Genomic DNA, 20616 nt, shown 5'->3' on the forward strand with positions numbered 1-20616 from the left:
CTGTGCTCCACAGCAAGAGAAGCCACTGCAATGAAAAGCCTGAGCACCGCAACGAAGAGTAGCCCCCGCTCACCACAACTAGAGAAAGCCGGCGCGCAGCAACAAAGACCCAAAGCAACGAACACCCAATGTAGCCAAAAATAAATCAAATAAATTTATAAAGAAGAAAGGAAAAAAAAAAGCGGCATGCCCTGATTCCACAGTACTATAGGTAATAGAATATATCTACTTTACTAAAATATTTACCTTTAACATGCTAGCATCTTACTACATTTTTTTAAGAGGTGGAAGGGATCACAGAGAGGATTTAATACAACCTTTTCACTTTAGAGATTTAAAAATGGAGGCACAGAGAGATAAAACGATTTGCCATAGGTTAAAAGGCCTATGAAAAGAATATAACTGATATTATGTAACTAAGAACATTGAAACTTTTTAAAAATGCCCTTAGAAAAGGAGAATATGACATTGAACAGGCATTAAGATGCTTTTGAGAGCTAAGAAAAGTGTTTATACGAGGGAGAACTGGAGATTGGAAAAAAGAAAACAGATCTTTATACAGAGCTAACAAAATGTTTAAATAATTAACCACCCCTCTACATTTACCAGTCACTGATTCTTTACTATCTGTATTTAAATATTCTGTTCTCCAGAAGGATACCTCCACAAATTACAGACAAATAATTTGTAAATTTTTATACAAAGGGATATTGCTTTGCAATTCATCTTGAAATCACTTGGCATCTTCCCCAACTCTTTCTGATGAACTCTTCTGTACAGAAATGTTTATCCTAGGTCAAAAGTATCACTTAACGCTAGTAAGAGAAACTATCTGATCCAAAGTTTCTTACCCATCAAAACTCTTTTTCCCCTCAGGGGACCTGTACAGAGTGTCACCTTTTTTTCCCCTTTTTCATGACTCACATCTCAGTTAACATCACCTTACGCACTTCTCTACAAAATACACACATTCTTTCATTGAACAAATATTTATTTACTTACTGTGTCTCATGCATTATGCCAAGTGCTTAAGACATGAAGCTGAAAAAATACAACTCTGTTCTTACCCTCAGGGCGCTCATAATCTGGAGAGAAAGCCAGCCTCCTTAACAAAAATACCACCACCGGGTAACTGCTGTAACCAAAGCACATATAATGTACAGGGGAGGCAAACAGGAAAGGAGGAACCCAAGGCTGCCTGAGGGTAAATGAAGGCTTCACAAGGAGGTAGGGTTTAAGGGGACACCTGAAGGTTAAATAATCAAGAAGGGTACAGCATCTAGGTTAAAGTAACAGTGTAAGCAAAACTAGAGGCACGATACATAGCATGTGTGCTCAGTATTACTGAGCAGGAAATGAAACGACTTTTTCTCATAAAATGATTAGCTCATTAAAGAATTAGATCTTAAGGGCTTCCCTGGTGGCGCACTGGTTGAGAGTCCGCCTGCCGATGCAGGGGACGCGGGTTCGTGCCCCGGTCCAGGAAGATCCCACGTGCCGTGGAGCGGCTGGGCCCGTGGGCCATGGCCGCTGAGCCTGCACATCCAGAGCCTGTGCTCCGCAGCGGGAGAGGCCACAGCGGTGAGAGGCCCGTGTACCGCAAAAAAAAAAAAAAAAAAAAAATAGAATTAGATCTTAAGAATCCTAGTATACTATGCAAAACTATTTGCTGAGCCCCCACTATGTGCTAGATGCTGCCAAGTACACAGGATACAGGTCTTTGTAGACCCATTGCTGGCCATATGTACAGCTGCCACCTGAGTTGTGCAGTACAATCTGTGTGGCTGCAGCAGGGCTATAAGACCACTATAAACTAGTGGGGCCTAAACTGTAGGTTTCTTAAGCATAGTGAAGAGTCCACAAATTTACATGAATACCAAGTATGCTCTGTCCACAATAATATCTTGAAATGTACACTTTCAGTGCACAGTAGATACTGTTAGAATTAAGAGTGCAGTATCACTTTAAAATAATACTTAATTTCTACCAGCCTTTTGGTTTTCTCCCCCAGCTGATGTATTCTAAAACCATATTCCTGTCACGTGTCTCAAGCTTTTCAATGTTAAAAAGGTATCTAAATGCTAAACACAGAATGCCACCAACATCTGATACTCTCCAAATGCTTTGTAGAAAGACGATTTGGCAATATGGATCAAGAACCATAAAATTATATATACCCTTTGACATATTCAATAAATATGAATTACTTTTATAATGGAAACAACAGTACAAATATTTTAAATGCCTGAATTCAGTTTAGATTCCTACAGTCTCATAGAGTACAGGGAAGGTGTTTGAAATAGCACAGACTTAGGGGTTGGACAAACCTGTGCTTGAATCCTGTTCTGTCACTTATTAGGTATATGACTATAGGAAAGTTCCCTGATTTCTCAAAGCCTCAGTTTTCTTAACTGTGCAATGAGAAAGCATCATCAACCTCATGGAACTGTAAAGATTAATTAGTATATCACCTGATACACTGTGTGCTCACTAAATGTTTGAGATCATGCTCTCTAAATAAATGTCCCAGCATTTAAGAATTTTGTTTTGGGCTTCCCTGGTGGCACAGTGGTTAAGATCTGCCTGCCAACGCAGGGGACACGGGTTCGATCCCTAGACCGGGAAAATCCCACACACCGTGGAGCAACTAAGCCCATGTGCCACAACTACTGAGCCTGCGCTCTGGAGCCCGCATGCCACAACTACTGAAGCCCGTGCACCTAGAGCCTGTGCTCTGCAACAAGAGAAGTCACCACAATGAGAAGCCCGCACACCGCAACGAAGAGTAGCCCCCACTCGCCACAACTAGAGACAGCCTGTGCACGGCAACGAAGACCTAACACAGCCAAAACTAAAAAAACAAAAACAAAGTTCTGTAAAAAGAAAAAGAATTTTGTTTTAACATTATTTTCCATTTTAATTATTAGCATTAAAAATGTCTTTTATTCTATTGCAGATAATGACTATTTCTGCTACTTATTGGTTATATGTTTTTAAGGGTTAGCTTTAGAACCTATGCAAAAAGTAGTGTTCTAGCCAGCATTTCCTAATTCATGGATGATTCAATCATTAAATTCAACATTGATACCTATTTCATTTTGTATATTTAAAAATATTTTTTAATTGAAGTATAGTTGATTTACAATGTTGTACCAATCTCTGCTTACAGCAAAGTAACTCAGTTATACACATGTAAACACCAATTTGTATATTTTTGACCATCTAATAAAATAATTATTTCAATTGTTCTCCTGTAAAAACAGAATAGTTGAGAGTGTCCAAAAATTTATCCACTGAACATGTGTGAATTAGTGGAAATGAGAAAACTGGCTCATCATATTATAGTCACTCAGTTGTTATAACTTCATCTGAACACAGAGCAACACAGTAATTTTAAATTATTTTTATTCTTAGAATGAACTGTTGGTTAAAGACAGGAAACACAAGCTGCACTGATGATGAAATAAGAGTAAATGAGTGCATTTATCTTATCAGGATTCTTAAATGGTACATCAAGGTATCTCAGTATTTTTTTTAAGTATTAAAAAAAGAAATGTGATGACAGTTATATCCAATTTGGATTTTCAATATTAGAAATAAACTATCCGTACCTCCAATGTTTTATCTGTGGAGACAAGCTTGCAAGCAACAGCCTAGAACCATTCTTTTTGTTTTGTCACTTAGAAACAGAAAAATTATAAAAACCTACTGATTTTTATTGATCCACCTCATAGAGTAATGAAAATAAACACAAAAGTAAACAAATGGGACCTAATTAAACTTAAAAGCTTTTGCACAGCAAAGGAAACCATAAACAAAACAAAAAGACAACCCACAGAATGGGAGAAAATATTTGCAAATGAAGCAACTGACAAGGGATTCATCTCCAAAATATACAAACAGCTCATGCAGCTCAATATCGAAAAAACAAAGAACCCAATCAAAAAATGGGTAGAAGATCTAAATAGATATTTCTCCAAACAAGACATACAGACAACCAAAAAGCACATGAAAAGATGCTCAACATGTCTAATTATTAAAGAAATGCAAATCAAAACTACAATAAGGTATCACCTCACACCAATCAGAATGACCATCATCAGAAAATCTACAGGGCTTCCCTGGTGGCGCAGTGGTTGAGAATCTGCCTGCTAATGCAGGGGACACGGGTTCGAGCCCTGGTCTGGGAGGATCCCACATGCCGCGGAGCAACTAGGCCTGTGAGCCACAACTACTGAGCCTGCGCGTCTGGAGTCTGTGCTCCGCAACAAGAGAGGCCGCGATAGTGAGAGGCCCGCGCACCGCGATGAAGAGAGGCCCCCGTTTGCCACAATTAGAGAAAGCCCTCGCACATAAAGGAAGACCCAACACAGCAAAAATAAATTAATTAATTAATAAACTCCTATCCCCAACATCTAAAAAAAAAAAAATCTACAAACAACAAATGCTGGAGAGGGTGTGGAGAAAAGGGAACCCTCGTACACTGTTGGTGGGAATGTTAAATTGGTACAGCCACTATGGAGAACAGTATGGAGGTTCCTTAAAAAACTAAAAATAGAGTTGCCATATGATCCAGCAATCCCGCTCCTGGGCATATATCCAGAGAAAACCATAATTGAAAAAGATACATGTACCCCAATGTTCATTGCAGCACTATTTACAATAGCCAGAACATGGAAGCAACCTAAATGTCCACTGACGAAGGAATGGATAAAGAAGATGTGGTACATACATAAAATGGAATATTACTTAGCCATAAAAAAATGAAATAATGCCATCTGCAGCAACATGGATGGACCTAGAGATTGTCATACTGAGTGAAGTAAGTCAGACAGAGAAAGACAAATAGCGTATAATATCGCTTATAAGTAGAATCTTATAAAACGGTACAAATGAACTTATTTACGAAAGAGAGATAGAGTCACAGATGTAGAAACCAAACTTATGGTTATCAAGGGGGAAGCAGGGTAGGGGGTTGGGAGATTGGGGTTGACATATACACACTACTATATATAAAATAGATAACTAATAAGGACCTACTGTATAGCACAGGGAACTCTACTCAATACTCTGTAATGACCTATATGGGAAAAGAATTTTTAAAAGAGTGGATATATGTATGTATAACTGATTCACTTTGTTGTACACCAGAAACTAACACAACATTGTAAATCAACTATAGCCCAATAAAAATTAATTTAAAAACACCCACTGATTTTTAAAGTACAAAAAAAGCAAGAATTCCTAATTTAAGGTTAAAAAGTCAGTTCTTATCTATTTTGATGCCATAAGCATAATTAATTTCAATCTACACTATAATATATATTCATTTAAAAATATGCTTTATCTTATGTTAATGTGTCATTTGTTGAACAGTAATGGCTGAAATTTAAGGTATTTTGTTCAGTATATTATTAAATAACCTATATATATAATTCAAAAATAAATATATTAAATATATATATATTAAAATTACTCCTTTCTCATATCATACAAAAACTATTTTAAAAAATTAAATAATGTTGGGAAGTGCTAATTCTCCCTCTATATGACCTAACACATGACCTTTGGGAGACTTACTGTTTGTAAATTAAGGACTTTGGTATGGTAAATTTACCTTGTTTTCATATTCTCATAAATCCCTAAAGGCAGCATAATATATGAAAACCGAGGCCCAGAGAGCAAAATTGCAAAGCTGTTAGTGATTCTATAACTCCTTAGTAATGCCTCTGTGGAAAATTCACTTAGCCAAAAAGTGGTGTGCCAGATCTTCCTATTTCATTTCCCTATACTCACCTTCCTCCAATTTAAATCATCACCACCACCACCACAGGGTTAGGGTGAAAGTTCATGCACTTCCCTTTCACCCAGACTAGTGCAACAGCTCTTGCCACTCCAAATCATGTTTCATATTGATTTGGAGTGATCATCCTCAAAATCTCTTATGATAATTCCTTCACATCTTTCAAGGTACCCAAGGTTTTTACAATGAGGCCCAAACTCCTGGGCCTATGATTCAAGGTCCTCCATAATTTGCCCCTAGGCTCTCCTAGTCTTGCATCCTATCACACCCTTAATGCTAGAATCATACATTTCCCTGCATACATCCTTCAGTTTCAGCTTCTATGCTCAAGTTAGTCCCTTTGCCAAGAATGGCTTTCCTGGGCTTCCCTGGTGGCACAGTGGTTTAGAGTCTACCTGCCGATGCAGGGGACACAGGTTTGTGCCCCGGTCTGGGAAGATCCCACATGCCGTGGAGCGGCTGGGCCCGTAAGCCATGGCCGCTGGGCCTGCGTGTTTGGAGCCTATGCTCCGCAACCGGGAGAGGCCACAACAGTGAGAGGCCCGCGTACCACAAAAAAAAAAAAAAAAAGAATGGCTTTCCTTTTCTAACTCTTACCCAATAAAACCCAGAAGTTAAAACTCCAATTCAAATGTCCCTTCTCAACAAAGCCTCCCTGACTTTTTCTGACCCTCCCCAAAGTCATCCATCCATTCAACAAATATTTATTAAGCACTTATTATGCACCAGGCACTATGTAGGTGTTAAAGATACAATATGAGGGGCTTCCCTGGTGGCGTAGTAGTTGAGAGTCCGCCTGCCGATGCAGGGGACGCAGGTTCATGCCCCGGTCCGGGAGGATCCCACGTGCGGCTGGGCCCGTGAGCCATGGCCGCTGAGCCTGCGCGTCCGGAGCCTGTGCTCCGCAATGGGAGAGGCCACAGCAGTGAGAGGCCCGCGTACCGCAAAAAAAAAAAGATACAATATGAGCCAAACAAACACGGTCTCTACCTTCAAAGAGCTAATACTTACCTCATTGGGTTGCTATGAGGATTAAATGAGATAAAATATGTAAAGCACTTAAAACAGGGCCTATACACAGTCATGTTAATAAATATTAGCTATTAGTGTTGCTGCCTAACCATACTATTTTAAATAGTTGCCATACACAAATAGATATCACTTTATCCCTTACCCTGATTCGTTTCTTCTTAGCATTTATAACTATTCTCATTACACATTTGTTTACTGTCTATCTTCCTTACCCCAAGAGACCATGCCTTTTTTTTAAAACCGCTGTAACCACAATGCCTAGAACATTACCTGGCCCTCAGAAGCTAGTCAAAAGCCACTTCTGTATCATTGACTTTTATGGTCTGGGGGTAGAGACAGACATTAACCAAAAAGTCAGAGCAAGAAATACAAAATTACAATTGATGTGTATTCTATGAAAGAGAGTTACATAATGGAGGTGTGTGACTTAGGGTTGTTTGGGAGTTTTTCTGATGAGTAGGCAGGGCAGTTGGGGTTTCCCTGACTTCCTTGAGCTGAGAACTCCAGGATATGCAGGGTTAACAGGCAAGAGAGAGTACTATTACAGGTCATTCACATGTGCTATTTGTTCTATCTGGTTTTCCACAACACAACTCCTGTAATTTAATCCTTTAGGTTTCTTCCTGAAAGTAGGATCCTTTGGGAAGCCATCCCTAGCTATTCAAAACACAACATAACAATGAAAATTTTGAAAAATATAAAATACGAAGCTTTATAATAATGTTTGGTTCTATTTATTGAGTGCCTACTACACCTGTTACACAAGGAAATTTTTTAAAGTAGCCTCTACGAATAATTCCTAGCTCATAATAAGCTAATATTTTGCCTTCTCTTCACCTCTCCCATACATATACTTTTACACTGTGTGCATGTGTTTTAACAAGTAAGGAAAAATCCAGTTAGTTGGAGACAAAGTCTAATAAACCATAACCATGTCTAATGTCTTTCTAGTCTCATTTCCTACTACACATCCTCATTCCTGCATTCTTCATGTCACATAAAGGTAATCCTGCTACCTACAATACATCCTAATTACTTTCTACTCACATTCACAACAAAGCATTCTTCCCCTACCCAAAATGATCTATATAAATCCTACTCACCTTTCAGGCCCAGCTCAAACGGCACTTTTGGATCCTAAATACCCAAAAAGGAGTTCATAACTCCCTCTGTACTCATACATTCATTCTCAGTGGGATGGCTAACACTTCCAAAAATCTAGCCATTTGGTGTATCTGATGGGACAGCTCTTTATTCTGAAAAGAAGATCATCGCATCTTACTAAATTTCCTTTTTGCACCAAAAATAAGATTCTCAAACTCACTCTTTCTGTGTAGTCCACTAGTTGCCTCAAATTTCAGTTCAAGATTATATTTGTCAGATAGGAAAATGAGACCATAAAGTGAAATCATTCAAGCACCTACCTGGCCTGGGCACTGGTAATAACAGGAGTTAAGTAAGGCATAGTCACTGCCTAGAAGAACTCACATTTCAGGGGAAGAAACAGGTTAACATACAATGACAGTGTGATGAGTTGTGAATGTGAAGGATTGTTGTGGAGTCAGACACTGGAGAATGACAACCTAAAAATGCAGAGTCAGTGAGTTAGGGAAAGTTCACCGATTAAATAGCTTTATAATAAACCACTTTCCAAAAAAGCAGATGGGGAAAAAACAGAAATTAACTAACCTCCTAGGAGAACATAATTACCAGGACTTCGTTTTGACTAGAATGTCTTATTCCTCCCAGAGACCAAAATTTAGATTGCTGCATATAATGGAGCAAAAGGTTCATTAAATAAACTGCAAACCATGTGTAACCCAACTCAATGAAAAACCCACTGAAGCTTCAAACAGGCAAGAGAGAGAAACAGGAAGGAGAGAGAAAATTTGCAAATGTAAGGCTCTCCCAACTAAAAGCAGAGAGGGCAAAACAAATGAAGATAATACAAGGTATTAAAGAGGCTGTCACAATCTGACTGCCAAGCTGATTTTCGGTCTCCAGATGCTCTGGTCTCTGCCTCCAAACAAAAACCATTTGTTCTGAGTAATAGTAAAGCTTGTAAATAAATATTTTTTAATTTCCCAAACTGTAACTCCACATTAAAAGATACTCAAAAAAAAAACATTCATTTTAAAACGTTTTAAGTTATTTCTGTCAAAAGGCTAGATATCTCATAAGGCCATAGTATGCATGCCGGCCCTCACCCCATGCCTCACTCCATCACTCCAAAACACACTATCAACTCAGGTTTTGCATTGACATTAGGTAATAAGGCTTGCAGACTCTCTCCAACACCTCCAATCTCCCTCTTCCCTCTACAAAAAAGAAAAGGAAGAAGAAAGAAAGCCTGCGACCCGCTATCTGCCCGCCCTACAGCTCCTGGGAAGCAATCGTCCTCAAATTGTTCCTGCTTAAACCCTTGAATCCCGTAGAAGGAAATGGGGACAGCTGTGAGAGCGGGGAAGAGAGGACATCCGATAAGGGGGAGAGGAAATGTGGATGGTGGAGGACGAAAAGGAGAAAGGATACAGAGAGGAGAGGGCAGTGGAAATAAAATGGTGAAAGGGGGTAAGAAGCGAGAGCAAAGAGCAGGAGCGAAAAAGAGGGAGGAAAAAGAAGGACGGCGTAGACTTCCCAAAAGAGAGAACAAGGCAAAATGGTAGAGGAGAAAAGGAAGGTCGGGTTAAAGGACGAGGAGGAATAGGCAAAGGCGAACGCGAAAGAAGCTGTCACTGGGGGTGATTTAAAAAAAGGGTGTCACCGAGTGGAGAGAGATTAAGGGGGGGAGGGCTGTCACCCCAGTAGGCGGCCGGAGACCAAGGGGAAGAAGGAGTCGGTCCCCGAGGGGGAGGTAACAAGGTGGGGAGGTAAAGGCAGGAGCAGACGGGGCATCAGAGCTGGGGAGGGCAGGGCTGCGGGGTCCAGGGTGGCTGGCGGCTGCGGCTCAGGCAGGCCTCGCTCCCTCACCATGGCTGCGCCGGCCTGGTCCTCGGGCATGCAACCTCTGTCCTGGGCTCCGCGGCGGGCCGGGCCTGAGCCCGCCCCCAGGCTGAACCTGCGCGGGGGCTCCAGGAGGCTCCGATGAACAGCGGCTCCGGGCTTGGCCCAGGCCTCGGCCTCCCTGCTTCACAAGCTGGAAGGGTAGCAGCCGCAGCCGCAGCCCGACCCGGAGCGCAGACTCCGCCCCCTAGGCCCCGCCCTCGCCGCCAGTAGGAGCTTGGCCCCGCCTCCTCTCTCTCACTGCGCAGACTCGGCGGAGGAGTACCAACAATAACCCCCCCCACCTGCCCCGCCCCCGATTTCTGGCTTCTCCCCCTCCCAGGCCCTTAAAGGAGCCACACTTACTCAAATAACTAGAGCTTATAAATAAGAGCTTTAAATACACGACGTAACAGGAGATTAGAGCTGTCACTCCTTTCGGTCACCTATAGACCCCTGTGCTCTGGTTTATTGTCATTTATTCTTATTGTCATAATTCTTGGTGATTTCAGTTGTTTTAGATGATTCCTCCAATGCCCTAACGTCTCAGGTTCCTCTCCTGTAGGGATCACCCTTGCCTCAGCTTCTCATTTCCTTGTTCATACTTTAGGTCTTCGCATTTCCAGTAACTGTAACTCCTCTATAATCTCAGTTTTAATCACCCAACTCTCCCACCTCAACCTCCTTCCTTTCTAGCTCACTTCCTCTAATACCCAGCTCCAAAAACTCTTCAGCTCCACCAAGACTCAGAATCTTACTACCTTTTCACTATTCTTCGCACTATCCTATGTCCTCATTTCCTTTCATGAACAGCTCAGCTTCTATGTCCATTATGAAAATCAGTCAGTCCTAGGTATTCATCTTCATTTCTCCAGTCCTTCTTTCCTTTCCCTGTACTCACCTGAGGAAACTGTAATCCTGTAGCAAAAGGGGGTAGAGGGCTTCCCGGTGGCGCAGTGGTTGAGAGTCCGCCTGCCGATGCACGGCACACGGGTTCGTGCCCCGGTCCGGGAGGATCCCACATGCCGCGGAGTGGCTGGGCCCGTGAGCCATGGCCGCTGAGCCTGCGCGTCCGGAGCCTGTGCTCCGCAACGGGAGAGGCCACAACAGTGAGAGGCCCGCGTACCTCAAAAAAACAAAAACAAAAACAAACAAAAGGGGGTAGAGTGGAAAAAAATGCAAAATCATACTGACTGGCCTCCACCTACATTTGATATCATTATCATCAAATAAGCCCTTAATGCTTGGCTATCCTACTACATTTCTCCAGTTTCATCACTCCCGCACCCCACCAGATAACTATTTCATATCTCTCTCTTCAAACTTCCAATACTTCTTTTTATTTTAATAAATTTATTTATTTTTGGTTGCATTGGGTCTTCGTTGCGGTGCGCGGGCTTCTCACTGCGGTGGCTTCTCTTGTTGCAGAGCATGGGCTCTAGGCACGCAGGCTTCAGTAGTTGTGACACGTGGGCTCAGTAGTTGTGGCTTGCGGGCTCTAGAGCACAGGCTCAGTAGTTGTGGCACACAGGCTTAGTTGCTCCATGGCATGTGGGATCTTCCCGGACCAGGGCTGAAACCCATGTACCCTGCATTGGCAGGCAGATTCTTAACCACTGCACCACCAGGGAAGCCCCCAATCTCACTTACCTGATGATTTCACTTCCAATTTACTGTGAAATAAAGCAAACAAAAGAGAACATCTATAAGTTCCCACCACCACTACCACCACCATGACTTGCAACCTACCTATAACTCTGCTCTGCTTGTAACTCTGCTCCTATACTCTGCCTTCCTTTCCTTACTACAAACGAACTATTTGCCTTTTAGCTAAGGTCAAACCCTCCTCAATTCTTCTCAAACTCGTGCAAAAGGACTTGTTTTCTTCCCGCAATTAGCCATAAACCTATATTTTTGTAAAATGCAATAAAAATTACTAGAAAATTAAATTTAAAAACAGACATACAAAATGCAAGCCCAAATATAGATATAGATATAGTTTTTTTACCCTCCTAACCATTCTTAAGTGTACAGTTCAGTGACATTAACTACCTTCACATTGTTGTGCTACCATAACCACCATCCAACTCCAGAGCTCTTGTCATCCTGCAAAACTGAAACTCTGCATCCATTAAACAATAACTCCTCATTCCCTCCTCCCATCAGATCCTGACAACAACCATTCTATAATACTTTCTGTCTCTATGAATTTTGACTACTCCAGTCAGATTTTTTGTTTGTTTTTTATTAGATCCAATAGACATAACATTTTTCTGTCAAATTGCTATAAAAGTTTCTAAATATTTACTCTTGATTTCTGTCACAAACTGGTGACAAACTTTTGTGGACCATCACTAGTATACAGGTCACACTTTGAGTAGCACAGTGCTAGGTTCCTACCATTTCACTTTCTCAGAGACATCTATCCAGCAATTCTCCTCTCTTCTACGTCATGATTTTTCTGTTTTTCTTTCCCATTGGCATACCAAAATGAATGTATTTCTTCCATCTTAAAACAAACAAAATCTCTCTTGACTGAGCTTGACCCTCCAGCCCCCATTTCTCTGCTCTTTTTTACAGCAAAATGTCTCACAAAGGTGGTCTGTACTGTACTTGATGTCTTCACTTCCTTTTTCCCATTTCCTGTGGAACCCTGTCCAGTTGAGCTTTCTCCTCACCACTCCACTGAAATGCTCTTGTCAAGGTCAGCGGTGATGTCCATTTACTCACAACGATCAGTCATCAGTGTTATTTGACCTACCAAGAGCACTAGACACAGCTTATCAATTCCTCCTCCTTGCCTACTATGACACTCCACTGCCCTGGTTCTTCTTCTGTCTTACTGGCTGCTCTTGGTCTCTCCACATTTCTCTGACCTCTAAATACTGCAGTGCCAGGAATTCCCTGGTGGTCTGGTGGTTAAGACTCTGTGCTTCCACTGCAGGGGGCACGAGTCAGGGGAACTAAGATCTCTCAGTGCAGCCAGAAAAAGAAAAAAACACTAAATACTGCAGTGCCCCAGGGCTCAATACTTTGACCTCTCACCTTCTCCATTTATACTCACTCCTTCATGATTTTATCCTATCACATTACTTTAAATACGATCTATGTAATGATAATTCCCCAAATTACACCTCTATTCCAGACCTCTCTTCTGAATTTCAGACTTATATATCCAACTGCCAACTTGTAAACATCCCCCTTTGTATGTCTAATAGAATTTTATTATTCCTAGTAGCCATTCAATAGAGTTCCCCTCAAGTCTACTGGCCATGAGTAAACCAGCAAATAGCAAAGGGAATAAGACCACTAATATTAGCTTAGACCAATAATGATTTACTGTCTGTGTCTGAACTGAGAATCACTTCCCATGAGGACCTGGTGGTAGTGGAGGGAAATCACCATAAAAAAATCAGTACTCTGCCATCAAGAAAGAATGGAGAGGGGCTTCCCTGGTGGCGCCGTGGTTGACAGGCCGCCTGCCGATGCAGGGGACACGGGTTCGCGCCCCGGTCCGGGAGGATCCCACATGCCGCAGAGCGGCTGGGCCCGTGAGCCATGGCCGCTGAGCCTGCGCGTCCGGAGCCTGTGCTCCGCAATGGGAGAGGCCACAACAGTGAGAGGCCCGTGTCCCACAAAAAAAAAAAAAAAAAAAGAAAGAATGGAGCACAGTTGACCTGTAATCAATGAAATAGAATAGAAAGGCCAAATATACATGAGAATTTTGTATAATAAAGGTATCAAATCAGTAAAAAATGTGGCATTACATTTGGTGTTAGAATAACTGGATAGCCAGTTATTCTAGAAAAATTTAACGTGGATCTACACATCACACTGTTCACCAAGAGAAATTTCAAATACATCAAAGATTTAAATGTTAAAAAAAAAACAAAAAACTTCTTGAAGGAACCATGGAAGTTTCTATAATCTCAAAGTGAGGAAGGTCTTTTAAAGTATAAAACAAAACTTAGATGTTATAAAAGACTGATAAATTCAACTATGTGGAAATTAAAAAAATCTGTAAAGCAAAAGCCACCATAGGAAGAGTCAGATGAAAATGACTATACATATATATATATGTTTGCAGTTTGTATCATAGGAAAATGGGTAATTGTCATATTTATAAACAGAGGTGAAATCTATAAGAACAAAAATCCACGGGGAAAAAGTGCAAAAGACATGAATTAATAGTTCACACAGGGGCTTCCCTGGTGGTGCAGTGGTTGGGAGCCCGCCTGCCGATGCAGGGGACGCGGGTTTGTGCCCCGGTCCGGGAGGATCCCGCGTTCCGCGGAGTGGCTGGGCCCGTGAGCCATGGCCGCTGGGCCTGCGCGTCCGGAGCCTGTGCTCCGCAGCGGGAGAGGCCACAGCAGTGAGAGGCCCACGTACCGCAAAAAAAAAAAAAAAAAAAAATAGTTCACAGAAAAAGAAATAGCAATGGCTCTTAAATGCTCACTCTTGCCCAAGAAGAGAAGTGCAAATTAGAATTTCTTTGAAATACTATTTTTCACCTGTCAGATTGACAAGGATTTGTAAGTCTAATAAGACACTGTGTGGTGGTGGTTTTAACAGGTAGTCTCACATTTTGTTGGTGGGAGTGTAAATTTGAACTTTTATGGAGGACAGTTCGGAGGTGGTATTTATCAAATTTTTAAATGTACATTCACTTTGACCCAGCAATTCTACTTCTAAAAAAATTTTTTTAAAAGAATGTTTGTCACAAGGACGTGTTTTTTTTTTATTATTAATTTTTAAAATTATTTATTTCTTTATTTTTCGCAGTGAGGCATATAGGACCTTACTTCCCCTACCAGGGATCCAACCCGTGCCCCCTGCAGTGCAAGTGTGGAGTCCTAACCACTGGACTGCCAGGGAATTCCCTCTACTTCTAAAAATTTAATCTACAGATATGCTCAAGCATATGTACAAGTTTTGTTTGTAATAGCAAAAGAGTGGAAACAAATGTTTATTCATAAACATTAATAGAGTTTATTAATAAACTGGTTAAATACGGTAATAGTGTATTCATACGACGCTTACTCTGCAGCCATAAAAAAGAAAAAGAAAGTTTTTTGATATAGAATGATCTTCAAGGTCTACTGTTAAGTGAAAAAGCAAGGTCCTAAGCAATGTATATTGCATACTATTTTTCCTGTAAGAAGTGGTGGTAGTAATATGTATTCATGATTGCTTGTATATGCAGAAAATATCCCTGGAAGAATCTAACAGAAACTGACATCCTTGATTGTCTGATTGCTGCTAGGGAGGACAAGTGGATGGCAGCAGACAGGTAGAAGAGAGACTCTTCATAGACTAGCCTTTTGTATCTTATGATTTTCTTAATCATGAGAATGTGTTACCTATTCTAAAAGTAAATAAATAAAATTTAAAAGATTGAGCCGCTTATTTATTTTACAATTAAAACATTTTTTTTACAATGAGGAATGACTTATCAATGTTCCTAATTTTAAGAGATTCTGTACAATCTTTTATTATTGTTGAGTTAATTAGAACTAGATCAGTAGTTACTCATCATGTTTGGTGAATATAATCAACCTCCTCTGGCAAACAGAGTTTATAACTTTAAGTGAACAAATGTCACCTTCTACAACAGAGGTAGTTTCCTATAACTGCTCGTAATCTCAAGATTACAAATCAACAGTCTTTGGAACCATCAAAATAAACCTTTTGATATTATTGGGAAGGTCTGTTCCTTTTATAAACATAGAAATTCAATTTCATGAGGAAAGATTCAGACTAAGTATAGCTTTAACTTAAATTCAGTGATAAATGGCATATAATTAAACACTATTCTTTCCTCTTATCTATGTAAACAGAAGTTAATGGTTAATTCAGTGAGTGCTTCACCCTCTCAAAAACACTTGTATCCTTAAAAATTCCTGCTATTGAAGTTTGTGACCTTTGGTCTCTGACTATAATCAAGGCTGAATCTAAGGTATTCAGGGTTTATGATAATTTATTTCTCTAGAAAGTCAATTGTTTACAGAATTTGGAAGATTCCTTTATTTTTTTTTATTTTTTTTTTTTGCTTACGCAGACCTCTCACTGCTGTGGCCTCTCCCGTTGTGGAGCACAGGCTCCGGACGTGCAGACTCAGCGCCCATGACTCACGGGCCCAGCCGGACCAGGGCACAAACCCGTGTCCCCTGCATCGGCAGGCAGACTCTCAACCACTGCGCCACCAGGGAAGCCCTCCTTTATTCTTAAATGATAACCGTATTGTTATTATTATTATGAGGAGAATATCAATTTTGCTCTAGAAGGCAAAGCTAGAGGCAAAGAGAGGATGGGAAACTATTGGAAGGTAGATTTTTAGCTCAAAAAATGGAAGAACATTCTAAGAGCAAGAACTGTCTCACATGGAATGGGCTGTGTACTCGTGAGGCAGTAAACTCTCGGTCACCAGAGGTGTACAAAAAGGGGCTAAGAGACAAAATATTGGGGATATAATAGATGGGAGTTCTATAATGAGTTTTAAACTGGATTTGATGATTGTTCAGTTTCCTCCTAATTCTGAAAGTCAGTAGCTCAAGAAAGTTAAATGGGAAAAGACAAAAGCAAAGAATAGGAATTTCATTACAACTCACTTATTTCCAAGGCAGTATTTCCTGTTATTTTTAATAGTCAGCGCCCTGAATCTTTAAGGGAGGGGACCATTCTAAAGGTCTACTGCCTTTTGTACTACTCTGTTGGATAATGAAAAAGACTCCCAGTTAGAAATAAACAAGTTCCTCCTTAACAGTATGGGAGAAAACAAACTTACTGGGTATGATGAAATTTCAGCATGAGGTGCTGAGCTCCATTCCAACCACTCATCAGAACCCAAGACTCAGGGCAAAAGTTTCCAATAAGCATTATCTATTAAGAGAAGTCCACCCTAGTTGGTGGGCTGGCTATTCTCTGTGTAGAGGTAGGCTGTATCCAAGGGATTTTTTTCAAGCTGAAAGTAGCGATACAAATGTTAAATCTAGCAATCTCTTACAAAGTCACAGCAGTGTTTTAGAAAGCAGTTTATCAGCCAGCCTCACATTCAAACCTCATAACAATCCCCTGGGGCTGGTAAAAGCGGTGACTATCCCATTTGATAGATGAGAAAACACAGGCTCAGAGATAGGAAACCTCACAAGTCAGCCATGTAAGAACTAATTCTGACCCCAGAGCTCATTCCACTACCTCAGAGCCTTGGAAAGAATTGGAATTTCTCTTTAGGATAGGAAGGACCAGGTGAACAGGAGGTCTTTCTAAGGTGGAATTAATTTTCTATCAGAATCCGTTGTAAACTTTAGTGTCTATCAGAATCAGCTGGAGCACTTGTGAAAGTAGTTTGCTATGTGTCTCCCCCAGAGTTTCTGATCCATTAGGTCTGGGTTGGGGCTCAAGATTTTGCATCACTAGCATGTCCCCAGGAGATGCTGATGATACTGGTCCAGGAAGACACTGGGAAAGTCACTCTCCCACTCTATCCTTCCTTCCTAGTATCTTCTATCAGATGCCAGAAGGCAAATGAGGGTGATTTGAGGAGAAAAACAGGATGATTTTATAGCTCTCTGTGCTGCTGAGACACAAGTGTACACTCAGGATAAGACTGAGGAACACTATGCCAGAAGTCGGAAGGGCTGATTTCCAGTCCTTGGCTCTGACACCGGAGAGGTGGGATTTGTGACCTTTATCAAATCCCAGTTTATCATTCCATTTGGAACCCTGAAATGCTGAGGCCTTGGGCAAATCTTTCCTCTCTCTGGGGCTCAATGTGATCATCTGTAAAATGTCCTGAGGGGGTACGTGGTCAGGAAGGGTGACCTCCCAGGTCCCTCTACCAGTTCTAACATTCTGGCTCTGAACTTACCTAGCCAGAGTCTTGATTTCCCTAGATACCTATGCCTCCAGGGTGGACAGAGAGTAGGTAGTATTTAATGGGCCACAGGAACTCTGAAAAATTAGAATGTCCATGAGAAATCCTCTTCACATGATGCTCCAAGCCCTCATGGGGGAGCTGGTGAGCATTTCTGACTGTGGAATCAGAAATTATGTCTCCAGAGAAGAGAAATGTGGATTAAAAATCAATTAAGTATTTCTTGTCTTAATTAAAAAGGAACAATGAACAGAGGTTTTTGTTCAGAAAGGAAACAAACTCCTTGGACCTATAAGTACAATGATGTAAAATAAGCTTTCTAATGTGACTAACCAGTAAGATTACACTTCTTTCTCTTTCTTTCTTTCTTTTTTTTTTTTTGGTCTCGCCTCATGGCTTGTGGGATCTTAGTTCCCCGACCAGGGATTGAATTGCCCTCAGCAGTGAGAACACAGAGTCCTAACCACTGGACCACCAAGGAATTCCCTACCATTCTCTTCTATTAGAAGTTATGAGTCCTTCCTGTATTTTCCTGACCTTTCATGTGAATAGATAAGATTAACTTCTAAAGTTTGTAAAATATGTTTCAGAGAGTTGCATAAAGGCGCAAAACATGTTTATTGTGAGAAAGAGCATTAGTTTGAGAAATATGCCAGCTATTATTCATGTAATCTATAAATGGCCTCTGTAGTGTTTTCTTTACCTTTTCTTTTTTTCACTCCCCAACACATAGTGAAACCTCTGGGGTTAGAAAGCAGTTTGGCAGTTCAGTCTTCTTTTTTTCCCTTAAAGTTGCTGGTGTTAGAGTAAAGGTACCTCTAGCTATTTCTGATTCAAACATCAAGGTGACATGTATTCCATGCACTTGTTTGATTCAAACAAGAAATCAAAGCCCTAGGAGGTAGAGGTTAAAACTTTAAGCCAGGAAGGGGAGATAAAGGCTCCCCAAACTTCTGGTATAGTTGGTAGGGAGAAATATATGCCCAAGATGGGCAAAGAACTGACCATCAGGTGAAGTGTCCAAGTGTCAGGACCACATTCTAAATCAACTGTTTAGGGTTGGTATCACTCCCTCTTCATTGCTCTCACCAACTAAACACATTCATAGAAGACCTTGACACTTGACCCAGTCTTCACTCTATTGCAGTAATTGTCAAAGTGTGGTCCCCAGACACCAGTATCGGCCTCACCTGGGAACTTGTTATAAATGCAAATTCTTGGGCCACTGAGACCAACTAAATCAGAAACTCAGGGTGTGGGACCCAGAAGTCTGTTTTATCAAGGCCTCCAACTGATTCTGATCCACACTAAAGTTTGAAATCCACTAGGCTATTGCAATCCTACAACAACATGGGTGACTTCAACATTCACCTTCATGACCCATCCAGCTCTCTGGCCTCTCTACTCCTTGACCACCTCAGTTCTAATGACACCCCCTTCCACTTCAGCCACCCACTCCTATGACTGCACCCTGAACCTTGTCAAACTCAAAATTCCTTCATGTGTGAAGTCTGAAAACATCCTACACATGCATCACAATCTCTTTATCTTTGTACATCTCTATGCTTTTCTTGAATGGTGACAAACTCTCCAATGGCTTTATGCAGACAAGGAGACCAGCCCTGTATTCTGATGAGTCCAAAACTTTTCTCCCAAATCTTTTTTCCAAGCTCCAGGCTTCCATATCTAATGTCAAATGCAGACTCCACTTGGATATCCCACTGATATCTCATAGCCTCAGACTCAAAGATTAATTCCCTATCTTTCCCAAAATTTTATTCCCCTTCTTGTGCTCCCTCTATCAGGAGCAGATGCTCACAAATGAGTTTTTAAGAGTGATCTGGGAGTCATTCTTGACACCTTCCTCTCCTTCACCCCTTGCAACCAAGCAATCACCCAAATTCCACCAATTTAGCTCCTACAGGGTCATATGTAAATTATCAATTTATTCTTCAATGAATATTGAGGCTTTGTAAGGCTCTTCCCAGACGAAGAATTCCATGGGTGATTTCTCAAACCTGTTCCCAACTCCTTAATATCCCTATCACCAGTGTCTATGTGGTTCTCAACCCTGACTTCACTTCAGAATCACCTAGGAGGGTTTCAAAACTATAAGGCCTTTGCTCACCACCTAAATAATCTGATTTAACTGGATTGGGATGGGCCTCTAGAACAGGAGACTTTTTTTTTTTAAGACTTTTTTGGTTTAGGGAAGTTTTAGGCTGACAGCAAAATTGAGAGAAAAGTACAGAGATTTCACAAATACCCACTGCCTCTGCATATGCATGGCCTCACAGATGATCAAATCCCACACCAGAGTGGTACATTTGTTATAACTGATGAACCTACATTGACACATCATAATCACTAAAAGTCCATCGTTTATATTAGAATTTCACTCTTGGTGCTGTACATTCTATGGGTTTGGACAAATGTATAATTAGATGTATGGACCCTTATAGTATTATACAGAGTAGTTTCACTGTCCTAAAAATCCTCTGTGCGCTGTCTATTTATCCCTCCCTCTCCTCAACCCCTGACAACCACTTATCTTTTTACTTTCTCCACAGTTTTGCTTTTTCCAGAATGTTGTATAGTTGGAATCATACAGTACATATAGCCTTTTTTTTTTTTTTTTTTTTTGTGGTACGCGGGCCTCTCACTGTTGTGGCCTCTCCCGTTGCGGAGCACAGACTCCGGATGCGCAGGCTCAGCGGCCATGGCTCACAGGCCCAGCCGCTCCGCGGCATGTGGGATCTTCCCGGACCAGGGCACGAACCCGTGTCCCCTGCATTGGCAGGCGGACTCTCAACCACTGCGCCACCAGGGAAGCCCCTGTATAGCCTTTTAAGGTTGGCTTGTTTTACTTGATGAAAATGATAAGTATTTACATTTCCTCCATGTCTTTTCATGACTTAATGGCTCA

The 20616-nt window shown here is 41.1% G+C and overlaps 1 protein-coding gene across 3 annotated transcripts in view; it reads right to left on the minus strand.

Annotated features, from left to right (window-relative positions):
* The window catches only part of ZYG11B (zyg-11 family member B, cell cycle regulator), a 78084-nt gene extending 68150 nt beyond the window's left edge, over nucleotides 1-9934 (minus strand). For all 3 annotated transcript variants that reach the window (XM_022575704.2, XM_022575703.2, XM_089922535.1), the window contains exon 1: nucleotides 9806-9934. In XM_022575704.2, the coding sequence (XP_022431412.1) occupies nucleotides 9806-9835 (30 nt within the window). In that variant the 5' untranslated portion in view covers nucleotides 9836-9934. The remainder of the gene's footprint in view (nucleotides 1-9805) is intronic.
* Nucleotides 9935-20616: the final 10682 nt, after the last annotated feature.

The sequence above is a fragment of the Delphinapterus leucas genome, chromosome 1, assembly GCF_059928025.1.
Source record: "Delphinapterus leucas isolate spDelLeu-1000000601 "Yukka" chromosome 1, BTC_Dleu_Yukka2, whole genome shotgun sequence".
NCBI classification, from domain to species: Eukaryota; Metazoa; Chordata; class Mammalia; order Artiodactyla; family Monodontidae; genus Delphinapterus; species Delphinapterus leucas.